Source organism: Nerophis lumbriciformis, linkage group LG37, assembly GCF_033978685.3.
Source record: "Nerophis lumbriciformis linkage group LG37, RoL_Nlum_v2.1, whole genome shotgun sequence".
Lineage (NCBI taxonomy): Eukaryota > Metazoa > Chordata > Actinopteri > Syngnathiformes > Syngnathidae > Nerophis > Nerophis lumbriciformis.
Window position 1 is genome coordinate 21,435,412 of NC_084584.2, and position 13,003 is coordinate 21,448,414.

The 13,003-nt window shown below is 39.4% G+C and overlaps 1 protein-coding gene and 1 long non-coding RNA gene across 2 annotated transcripts in view; one reads left to right on the top strand and one right to left on the bottom strand.

Annotated features, from left to right (window-relative positions):
• Window positions 1-4,411: 4,411 nt before the first annotated feature.
• chrna11 (cholinergic receptor, nicotinic, alpha 11) overlaps window positions 4,412-13,003 on the bottom strand; it is a 32,258-nt gene continuing 23,666 nt past the window's right edge. Inside the window, exon 10 of the mRNA XM_061931361.1 lies at window positions 4,412-6,131. Coding sequence (XP_061787345.1) covers window positions 5,457-6,131 — 675 coding nt within the window. The 3' untranslated portion in view covers window positions 4,412-5,456. The remainder of the gene's footprint in view (window positions 6,132-13,003) is intronic.
• The window catches only part of LOC140677603 (uncharacterized), a 29,786-nt gene continuing 23,678 nt past the window's right edge, over window positions 6,896-13,003 (top strand). The window contains exon 1 of the long non-coding RNA XR_012049374.1: window positions 6,896-7,377. This is a non-coding gene — a long non-coding RNA (uncharacterized lncRNA). The remainder of the gene's footprint in view (window positions 7,378-13,003) is intronic.

Below are 13,003 nucleotides of genomic sequence, written 5' to 3' on the forward strand. Positions count from 1 at the left end.
TCAAACTCAGTTTTCACACGCCCATCTTTTGTGTGATTCGGTTTTCCATGAACATTTTGGTGTACCATTTTGGATGTTGTTGGGTTTTTTCAAGTGTGACTGCAAAATAAGCATCCATTGGGCCAAAGGGAGTTGACCAGTGACACCACTATAGATAGATAGATAGATAGATAGTACTTTATTGATTCCTTCAGGAGAGTTCCCTCAGGAAAATTAAAATTCCAGCAGCAGTGTACAAAATTGAGATCGAATTTAAAAAGTTAAAAGTAAATAATGGGAGTATAAATGGAAACAAAATAGAAAAATATTACAATAGAATAAAAATAAAAAGCAACAATGAGAATAAAAATATAACAGTAAAATAAGAAAATAACAAGAGAAACCAGGCAGTAGTGACCATGTTATGAAAAAGTAAGAGAGGAGTTGTACAGTCAAATGGCGTGTGGGACAAAGGAGTTTTTAGTCTATTAGTCCTGCACTTGGGATGAAGCAGTCTAGCACTGAACAGGCTCCTCTGGCTACTGATAACGGTATGCAGAGGGTGACTGGCATCATCCAGGATGCTCACTAGTTTTTCCACAGTCCTCTTCTCTGCCACCGTCACCAGTGAGTCCAGTTTTATTCCCATCGTAGAACCGGCCCGCCTGATCAGTTTCTCCAGTCTGGAGCTGTCCTTCTTAGATGTACTGTCCCCCAGCACACTACGATGTAGTACAGAACACTGGCAACCACAGACTGGTAGTACATCCACAAGAGTTTTTTTACAGATGTTGAAGGAGTGCAGCCTCCTCAGGAAGTACAGCCTGCTCCGTCCTTTCCTGTACAAGTGGTCCGTGTTCACAGTCCAGTCCAGCTTATTGTGATATGATAAAGAAGGTGAGAAACACTGAAGCAAAAATGGCAGGGCTCGTTACTTCCTATGGAAAAAATTGCTCCGGTGTATGCATGATTTGGTTTTCACCTGATTTGATTGATTGATTGAAACTTTTATTAGTAGATTGCACAGTACAGTACATATTCCGTACAATTGACCACTAAATGGTAACACCCGAATAAGTTTTTCAACTAGTTTAAGTCGGGGTCCACGTTAATCAATTTATGGTAACTCTTTGGAACGGATTACTAACAAAAATCGAGGATTGACTGTACAAGTGTCAAAAAAAGTTAATATCTCTAGAAACACTTTCTTATTATATTCTATGTTCTTGTATATTTTGTTTTATTATTATTATTATTATTATTATTATTATTATTATTGACAACTTGGTGTTGACTGCCAAATTGTACCGAGCAACCAGGACAGAATGTAAGCTTTCATCACTAATAACTTTACTTTCTGGGCCTGTGGTTGCCATCACTGGTACCCTCCTGTCCTGGCATTCTGAAAAAGGCAAAGAAAAAGCAAAGCTTTCCAAGTCAAGCTGAGGCGAAGACACTGCAGTGTAATCCGACCCGACATGTTCAGTGCATGGAGGTTATCAGACCTAACAAACACGTGCACATGCATGGCCATGCTTTCCGGGGTGAAGCAGGCATCCATCAATGGTCTGGATCCTTCATCTCTTATTCCACCACCCCGCTCAGCTTCTTGGCAGCCTTATCGACCGGCGCCGTGCGGGCCCGTGGTAATTAAAAGTCATTGATTGGCCGCCGAGATGCTAGATGCAGTCATGTAGTGCTGCACACGAGAGGCGCACACATGTGCTACCTTACATGAAGGGCCTGTTCTCGCCACAATTAGGCTTAACATACGAGGATTTTTTTTTCCTTTCTTTTTTTTTAGTCATCCAAAAAGGGTGGCTTTTGCACATGACATTACATAGAAAAAAATGGGATATTGCATTTTTAAACTAGTAAATAACGGCATGAAGTACCATGTTTTTTTTTTGCAACCTCTGCCTTCCAGCATGGCTTAGTTTGGAATACAGTATGTGTCTTGTACTAAAACTAGAAGGCTCCTGCGTATCAATAATAGTACTTGCACCACAACACACATTTAAAAAATATATATATAACTCTTGTACAAAATATTGCAATATCCGCCTCATATGTAGTTTGTAGTTGTTTGCGCGTGTTTTTATTTTTTTTTATGTTTTGTTTTTCACTGCTTTCAGGAGGTGGGTGCACGTGTCCACGTTAAGGTTTGAAGAACAATCATTTTCATCTTCCTCACACACACACACCTACTTTTATCCCATATGAGTGAACACCGTAACTCAGCCTGTCCTCACTTTGCTGACGCTGCACTTTTTTTTTTTTTTTTCAGAAGAGAAAGCCAAGCTATAAATACAACTCATGACACACATTTGTCACCGCACAAAATTGTCATTTTCTGTTTATTCCTCAGTGTGTATTGTGATGATGGAGTACCCCGACCTTTCCTTTGATGGTCCCCGATAGCCCCCTCCCTCCTGTCTCAACCCCTCCATCATAAATCCCACAGATTACCCCGTATGCCCCCCTCGCACTTTCCGCCACTGACCTCTTCCACTCGTCTCTCCTTTTCTGAACAACTGATCAATTAAGGCCATGTCAGCTGTTTCCTTTCCCATCTTCCCTCTCCCTTTATGAGAAGCAGGTCGTATTAGGTATGACAAGAGAATACTTTTATTTCAGGATGACTAATGTTGTGGGTGTCGAGAGATTGAAGAAACACTCAGGAACTGCAGGATCTTGCCCCTCTAATGATACAGCCACACGTAAAACCAAAATTCTGATCCAATACAAGAGCTCTATCAAATATTATGCCTATAAATTTCATAGACTTTCATGGTCATGAACCGTACAGGATAGGATCACATTAATTGTCCATTTGGGACTAGCAAAAAGGGTGAAAAAATGTAGCACACCATGTTTGTTTGTGCTGGAGTAGAGCGGAAGATTCCATTTGTGTCTCAAGCCTCAAAAAGGGAAATAATGTAAAATGGAGAGACCATAGTTACATCTATGGGCGAGACCTTACCATTTTAAAATCTGGGACACAGGCAAAGTTTTAGAAAAAAGGGGAAAATATTGTCCATGTTTGTTTTTTTGTTGGTTCGTTAGCATGCCACTTCATGGTTCATGTGGTAAGATGCATGGTCGTACCCTTTTTGCTTCTGAGGCAGAGGGGAATGATCCATTTGTTATTCTAAATGCAAAAGGAAAAATGTGTGTTGTAATTGGTTATCTATCATGTTACTTCCTGATTCATGGAACATGCTGTAAGATGGCGAGACTGTACGATTTTTAAATCTGGGGCAGGAGGGAAGGTTCCATTTGAGACCCTCAGCAAAAAGAGAAAAAGCCAAGGTGCACTGTAAAAAAAAATTGATTTTACATTAAAAAACAGGCAGCGAAGTTATCAAAATGTTATCGTGAATATTATGATGACCAAATTACAGAAGAAAAAAAAAATGGTACCACTGTTATTTTTACGGTACATTTCTGACGACTAAGCTGCAAGTTTCTTATGTATTATGCGGTCTTTGTTTTTACAGTGCATTAAATGGAATAACAGTTCATCTTTTGGTAAAATTCTGGCAACTTAGCTGCCAGTTTTTTTTTATACCATAAATCTTTTTTTCGAAAGTGTGACATTGCCAATTATAATTGTTTGTGTTTGTTTGTTAGCTAGCATTAGGGCAGTGGTTCTTAACCTGGGTTCAATCGAACCCTAGGGGTTCGGCGGAGCCTCCGCCGCGGTGGTCAGAACACACCCGACACATCGTGTAAATAAAAACTTCTCCCTATCGGCGTATTATGGATACTCCCAAACAATGTTCCCTGTAATTTTCCATATGTGTGGACCTACTCAGTGGCCTAATGGTTAGAGTGTCCGCCCTGAGATCGGTAGGTTGTGAGTTCATACCCCGGCCGAGTCATACCAAAGACTATAAAAATGGGACCCATTACCTCCCTGCTTGGCACTCAGCATCAAGGGTTGGAATTGGGGGTTAAATCACCAAAAATGATTCCCGGGCGCGGCGCTGCTGCCCACTGCTGCCCATCAGGCTAGAATTAAGGTATGAAAATGGCCTTCCCAAAGTCTTGAGTTAAACGTGTGGACAATGCTGAAGAAACAAGTCCATGTCAGAAAACCAACAAATTTAGCTGAACTGCACCAATTTTGTCAAGAGGAGTGGTCAAAAATTCAACCAGTAGCTTGTGGATGGCTACCAAAAGTGCCTTATTGCAGTGAAACTTGCCAAGGGACATGTAACCAAATATTAACATTGCTGTATGTATACTTTTGACCAAGCAGATTTGGTCACATTTTCAGTAGACCCATAATAAATTCATAAAAGAACCAAACTTCATGAATGTTTTTTGTGACCAACAAGTATGTGCTCCAATCCCTCTATCACAAAAAAATAAGAGTTGTAGAAAGTATTGGAAACTCAAAACAGCCATGACATTATGTTCTTTACAAGTGTATGTAAACTTTTGATCACGACTGTATATATATATATATATAAGTACATTTTACGATAAAGAACTGGCAACTCAGTTTCCAGATTTTTTATGTTAAATGTATGATGCTTGGGGGAATTGTCTATTTGTGACTCAAACAGTCAAAAGGGGAAATGTGCGTTTTAAATGTGTTGTCGGCTATCATGCCACTTCCGGGTTTATGGAAAATACAGTACTGTAAGATGGTGCAATTGTAACATTCCTAAATATGTTACCTAGTCCGCACAAGCTAACATTTTGCTACAGCTCTTGTATTAGATTTAATTAGTTTATTGTGATTATTTTAAGCCCTCTCTCAGAAGATCTCCATTAGACACAAATTAGCAAAGGGGCATTGTGCCACTAGCAGGAAATCTTTATAATATTGATTTTGTTGCCTGTGTTCATTGACGAGCGAGGGAGAGAGAGAGACGAGTCTGCTTCCTTTGTGGGATTCCAAGTCTTGAATGACACTCTTTAGCTAGCTTTTAATAAGATGTTGCTTTTCTGTATTGATTGTGTAGCTTTACCGCCCATTTAAGATCTGCATCTGCATGCAGCTCCAATTCATTTTGGAGATCGCCAGTATGAGCTAACTAAGAGATAATAAGACCTTTGCAAATGCAAAATAGCCAGAGTCATCTTTTCACAGCCGATTAGTCGCACTTTAAAGATGATGGGCGGACTTTTCAATTTGACAGCCATTAGACACGCGGGATTGAATAATAGTCGAGCACCTTCGTCTCTTCCTGTCTTCTTTATCTTCCCTCATCTGCATGTCCTTGTCTTGTTCTCCTCCATCTTCACTGTATTGGTGTCTTTCCTTCCTCCCGTCAAGCTCCCAGGTGTGGACTTTCTTCCTGTAGGATGTCCCGGGCTGGCTTTTCCATCCCCGCCTCAAAGTTTGGATTGACATTTCACCACACATCAAATAACGCTTCAGTCACTAAATCCACATTTTCCTGCAGTCTTCCGTCCGCAGGAGAATGTGTCTCCCTGGATCCTGCTTGATACTTCAAGAGCGTTCAGATAAAGTCCTTGGAAACCGCGTCCGCAAAGTTGGGCGCCGACATGAGGATGGAGATGGTGCAAATGATGTTGAAGACGCTGAACGCCACCAAGCACAGGCGGTCGATGACGGCGCCCGCAAACTTCCACTGGTCGGCCACGCACTCTGCCTCGTCCTGCTCCTTGAAGCGGTCCGCCAAGTAGCGCACCTCCTCCAGGATGGCCTGAAGCAAAGGGTCCCCATGACCTGCGGCCTGACCTACAGCGTTTCCAAACCCCCCGCCGCTGGAGACAATGCTGGGGCATCCTACCACGTCCAAGTTGGGGCTTGGGGAGCTGCACAGGTGAGGCGGCAGATGCGGTGGCGGACTTCGCGGTCCTGAGGGGGCGTTGTTACTCCTCTGGGCGGCGTCTACGAGCACTGAGGGTTCCTCCATCGGCTGGAAGCCCATGTAAAGAAGATTCCCGTTGTTGGCGCTAGACTGGAGGTGCCCCACGTGGAGAGGGGCGAGGTTCTGAGGGTGCAGCGGGTGCAGGGCGGGGTCGCCGTGGTTCGGGATGCTGCCGCTGTGGGAGCCTGAGGAACAGCGACGTAGATGGGGGGCACACTGGGGCCTCTCGGGTTTCTCCGCTTCGCCGGGACGCTTCATCCGCAGGAACCACGCCACCCACTGGAGCAGGACCAACTTCACCTGTGGAAACAGAACGCCAACCGTGCACTCCAGTCACCTGCAGGTCACTTTGTTTTACATTACCTCAGCCAAAGTACAAATCTTAAGAACACAAGTGAGAAAATGTGACTTTTACAGTAGAATGAAGTTGCTGGGCGCTGCCTCAAAATGTAAATGAAGCAATTTTTATTACCAATACTACCAAATTTATATATCATTATGTCTTGTTGCTTCACATCTGCAAAGGCAGAAAGATGCTTCACTGAAGGTGGGCGGTCACTGTACTGCTGCAGGTAAGAGACATCTTTGTCTTTTGTTCACAACTGTTAGCTTGTAAGTAGAGATGTCCGATAATGGCTTTTTTGCAGATATCCGATATTCCGATGTTGTCCATCTCTTAATTACAGATTCCGATATCAACCGATACCAATATATACAGTCGTGGAATGAACACATTATTATGCCTAATTTTGTTGTGATGCCCCGCTGGATGCTTTAACAATGTAACAAGGTTTTCCAAAATAAATCAACTCAAGTTATGGAAAAAAATGCCAACATGGCACTGCCATATTTATTATTGAAGTCACAATTTTTTTTAACATGCCTCAAAACAGCAGCTTGGAATTTGGGACATGCTCTCCTTGAGAGAGCATGAGGAAAATGAGGTGGGGGGTAGCGGGGGGGAATTTTGTAGCGTCCCGGAAGAGTTAGTGCTGCAAGAGGTCCTGGGTATTTGTGCTGTTGTGTTTATGTTGTGTTACGGTGCGGATGTTCTCCCAAAATGTGTTTGTCATTCTTGTTTGGTGTGGGTTCAGAGTGTGGCGCATATTTGTAACAGTGTTAAAGTTGTTTATACGACCACCCTCAGTGTGACCTGTATGGCTGTTGACCAAGTATGCATGGATTCACTTATGTGTGTGTAAAAGCCGCATATATTGTGTGACTAGGCCGGCACGCTGTTTGTATGGAGGAAAAGCGGACGTGACTACAGGTTGTAGAGGACGCTAAAAGCAGTGCCTTTAAGGCACGCTCCCAATATTGTCGTCCGGGTGGAAATCGGGAGTAATTCGGGGGAATGGTTGCCCCGGGAGATTTTCGGGAGGGACACTGAAATTCGGGAGTCTCCCAGGAAAATCGGGAGGGTTGGCAAGTATGCCTATACTACCAAATTTATATATCACTATGTTTTGTTGCTTCACATCTAGGTGTCCCCTGCAAAAGCAGAAAGAAGCTTCACTGAAGGTGGGCGTTCACTGCACTGCTGCAGGTAAGAGACATCTTTGTCTTTTGTTCACAACTGTTACCTTGTAAAACATCAAAACTGGATGTCGTGATGCTGTGTTTGCACTGGGTTCAACCTGGGGACTGCATTTTCTCATGTTCCAAGTGGGACACTTATTAAAGACAAACTAAGCAAAAATAGATTTATATTCAATAGCTTATGTCATCTTATTAGATCTAATATATTTTCTTTATTGTGTAAATTGCATTCCAGAGCACATAATTGTGTAAAAGATTAGGAACCTGTGTGCATGAAAATAGTGAATTGATCATAAAATGTCACTAATGTAACTAGACTAGAGATCGATCATTTATCGGCCAGGCCGATATCAGTATCAGCCTTTTTTTTTTTTTTTATCAGTATGTTTTTTTTTTTTTTTAATCATTACAATTACAACAGAACTATATCGGTAAATACATTATATGCACAAATATTACCATTATTTAGTATTTCATTTAAAAAAAAAGAAAGAAAGAAAGAAAGAATAACTACTGTTCAAGCACCAGCCTGTTTGCCAGGCATGAGAAAAGTTTTCTTTGCTGGAGCCCAATTTTTACTTTACTTTTATTGTCAATAATTCTCCCCAAATATGTTTTGATATTTGACAGGGTATTTATTTAAGTTCTTGTGAGAAATCTTCTCAGGTCTGCTCGACCGCTGTGCTCAGGCAGTCACACACACACACACACACACTCTTGGAGTGCTGGTCGCCTACAGTACGTCTCAATGTCAATCAATCAATCAATGTTTATTTATATAGCCCTAAATCACAAGTGTCTCAAAGGGCTGCACAAGCCACAACGACATCCTCGGTACAAAGCCCACATAAGGGCAAGGAAAAACTCACCCCAGTGGGACGTCGATGTGAATGACTATGAGAAACCTTGGAGAGGACCGCATATGTGGGTAACCCCCCCCCTCTAGGGGAGACCGAAAGCAATGGATGTCGAGTGGGTCTGACATAATATTGTGAGAGTCCAGTCCATAGTGGATCCAACATAATAGTAAGAGTCCAGTCCATAGTGGGGCCAGCAGGACACCAGAGGTCTCCTCTGCTTACCTGTCAAACTTCCAATGTTTTGCCGAGAAATCAATTTTTATCCTTTCCAAGCATCTTCCTGGTCCTGTTTTGTTTGTTTTCGCGACTGCAGCGATTGAGTCGCTTGACTCGGAATGCGGGCTCATTGAAGTTTTTTGTTCCGTGATTCAATAAAATAACAACGCAAAAGAGATGGATGGACATAAGCACAACAGAAAAGATATCACTGCCAAAAATCCAAACTTAGTGTAAATATCATGACAAATAGGATATTTATTATATAAGTAGAGAACAGCAGGCAGCAGCTCACATATTCTCATACTTTCTGTAACATCCAGGAAGAAAAGATGTCAGCCAGCTTGAAAAATGTCTCTACATAAAGTAGCCCAGAATTTTTTTTATTTAAATGTTCGCAATATTTTAGGGTTCTTCCCGAGGAAACCTTACTATTAGAGATGTCCGATAATATCGGACTGCCGATATTATCGGCCGATAAATGCTTTAAAATGTAATATCGGAAATTATCGGTATCGGTTTCAAAATGATCGGTATCTGTTTCAAACAGTAAAATGTATGACTTTTTAAAACACCGCTGTGTACACGGACATAGGGAGAAGTACAGAGCGCCAATAAACCTTAAAATGTACTGCCTTTGCGTGCCGGCCCAGTCACATAATATCTACGGATTTTCACACACACAAGTGAATGCCCTCCATACTTGGTCAACAGCCATACAGTTCACACTGAGGGTGGCCGTATAAACAACTTTAACACTGTTACATATATGCGCCACACTGTGAACCCACACCAAACAAGAATGACAAACACATTTCGGGAGCACATCCGCACCGTAACACAACATAAACACAACAGAACAAATACCCAGAACCCCTTGCAGCACTAACTCTTCCGGGACGCTACAATACACACACCCCGGCTATCCCCTACCCCAACACCTCAACCACCCCCCAACCCTGCCCACCTCAACCTCCTCATGCTCTCTCAGGGAGAGCATGTCCCAAATTCCAAGCTGCTGTTTTGGGGCATGTTAAAAACAAATAATGCACTTTGTGACTTCAATAATAAATATGGCAGTGCCATGTTGGCATTTTTTCCATAACTTCAGTTGATTTATTTTGGAAAACCTTGTTACATTGTTTAATGCATCCAGCGGGGCATCACAACAAAATTAGGCATACTAATGTGTTAATTCCACGATGGTATATATCGGTATCGGTTGATATCGGAATCGGTAATTAAGAGTTGGACAATATCGGAATATCGCATATCGGCAAAAAAGCCATTATCGGACATCTCTACTTACAATGTATGAAATACATAAACCGCAAATACATTGAGTAGATGGTGTGGTATTGTGAAAAATACCATATTTATACCAATTTTCCGAGGAGATTTACCATATTTTGAAATGCAAATGTTGATGCTCCCTTAGAAATGTAATAAAGGTGTTTGCGAAATCTTTGGATGTTTTCTGGGGCTAATTTAACCACAACATTAGCGCCGCATAAAACAATATGTTGCTACTGGTCTCACGTTTCCTAAAAAATAATGTTTAAAAAAAACAACTTCAAGCCTGTTTACCGACTTATACTAGTCATATTGAAATAACTTTTACTGCAAATTAATATTGGCTTCAAAGATCGGTTATCAACCTCCTTGACTACCAATAATGGGTATCGACACTGAAAAACGAAACATATCGGTCAATCTCTAAAAAAGACCACACAATTTAATATTTTACTGAAAAACACTTTATATGTGTCTTTTAATATATATATATATATATATATATATATATATATATATATATATATATTAAAAAGTTAATATGATCTTTGATAAGTGTCTGACACCCACCCACAATGACCCACATTTGGGTCCTGACACACCAGTTGAGAACCCCTGCTCCAATAGGGGCAAAAGTAAGGATGTTCCGATGGGGTGTTTTCCACTTCCGATACAGTACCGATATAGCAGCCTTGACCCTGAGAGGGACAAGCGATAGAAAATGGATGGATGGATATACTATTGTCCAATATCGATCCAATATCATATCAGCACAAATAATATGTATTTTTCCTTATTTTGTAGTGTGAAATGTTAAAAACAGGCTTGATCAAGTGATATGTTGTAGTTCAGGGGTGTCTAACCTACGGCCCCCAGGCTAAGTGTGGCCCGACAGCAGTGTTCGTAAGCCTTTACTTTTACTAGAAACGAGTAATCTAATGAATTACTTTTAGGTCCGTTACAACGGCGTTAGTAATTGTAACGCTAGTGCAGCAAGTTCAATGCAGGGAATATCTTTTTACTAGTGAAAGCAGCAAGCAGCACTGCACTAAAATGAACCTTATATCAAATAGGAAGAGGCACCATCATAGAATAGAATAGAATGGACTTTATTGTCAATATATTTGCATATAACGAGATTAAGGACTCCAACTTAAGGTGCGGTAGTGGGAACAAATATGGGGTAAAAATAAATAAATAAATAAATAATAAAATGAAATAAATTACACAATAGGCAGTAAAGAAAAAAACTAACAATTGAAATAAACAGACTACTATCCAATAAGAATAATAGGCAATCCTGTACAATATACAAAACACTATAGAAATACAAAATACTGTACAATATACAGAACAAGACAAGAGTACCGGAGTAATAAATAACAATCAGTGTCGGACGTATTGCACTCGTAGGTAATATTGCACAGTAGGGTATTAGGGTAGGATATTGTATAGGAGTGAATTATTATTATAAGTTAGAGTATATATATAATATATATACACACACACACACATATATATATATATATATATATATATATATATATATATATATATATATATATATATATATATATATATATATATATATATATATATATATACACACATGTATATATATATATATATATATATATATATATATATATATATATATATATATATATATATATATATATATATATATACACACACATATATACTGTATATATACACATATATATATATTAGGGATGTCCGATAATGGCTTTTTGCCGATATCTGATATTCCGATATTGTCCAACTCTTTAATTACCGATACCGATATCAACCGATACCGATATCAACCGATATATGCAGTCGTGGAATTAACACATTATTATGCCTAATTTGGACAACCAGGTATGGTGAAGATAAGGCACTTTAAAAAATAAATAAATAAATACGATAAATAAATTAAAAACATTTTCTTGAATAAAAAAGAAAGTAAAACAATATAAAAACAGTTACACAGACACTAGTAAATAATGAAAATGAGTAAAATTAACTGTTAAAGGTTAGTACTATTAGTGGACCAGCAGCACTCACAATCATGTGTGCTTACGGACTGTATCCCTTGCAGACTGTATTGATATATATTGATATATAATGTAGGAACCAGAATATTAATAACAGAAAGAAACAACCCTTTTGTGTGAATGAGTGTAAATGGGGGAGGGAGGTTTTTTGGGTTGGTGCACTAATTGTAAGTGTATCTTATGTTTTTTATGTTGATTTAATAAAAAAAAACAAAAAACAAAAAAAAATGATACCGATAATTTCCAATATTACATTTTAACGCATCTCTAATATATATATATATGTATATATATATATATATATATATATATAGACACACACACACATATATATATATATATATATATATATATATATATATATATATATATATATATATATACACACACACATAGTGACACAGCAGACAACAACATATGCACACGTACAAAATGGGATTGATCATGAACAACAAATCAATGATTGAAGTGACATTTGCCATCCAAGCGAGTAAAAAGCTTTCAATCCAAACAATACCACATTTCTGGACAAGACTATGTGACAGCCATGGAAGCACATTCATCCATCCATCCATTTTCTACCGCTTGTCCCGTTCACCTTTTTTTTTTCAACAACATCACTGATGTCTGCTCACTGCAGACTTCATGAGAGCCAACAAACAATAATACATCACTTACTGTGCAATGTCTGCTGTCATTAGAATGCCGACTCCTAGTATGTTCATATATTTCCATTTAGATGAAGAATGACTCATAATCCTTGCGAAAAAGTGGGGGTGGTACCAAGCATCTTTTTGTGTCGTTCTCGCCATTTCCGGGGTTAAATTGGCTGTGAAAGTGTACCAACTTATCGGAATACGTTCTCATCCATCTACTATCCAGGTTAGAGGCATGATTTATGATCTACTATAAAATTCCACAAGTAAGGAAGCGAGGAAACCGCTTACCACTCGATGATGTCAATATAGGCACATATTTAAAAAAAAGTCAGAAAATACTTCTTTTTTTTCATGTTTTTCCTAATAAATTCAGTTTACAAAAAAAAGGTAATATTTGAGGCGCTGTGGCTTAGCCTAGCGTATATGTAATGTATGTATGGGGTTATGATCACGGCGCTGCAATTAATAGTTCATCTGCGTTAGCGCTTATAATAATATCACTAATACTTGGTACATTTTCAAGTCACAAAATGTAAATGGTTTTTGGA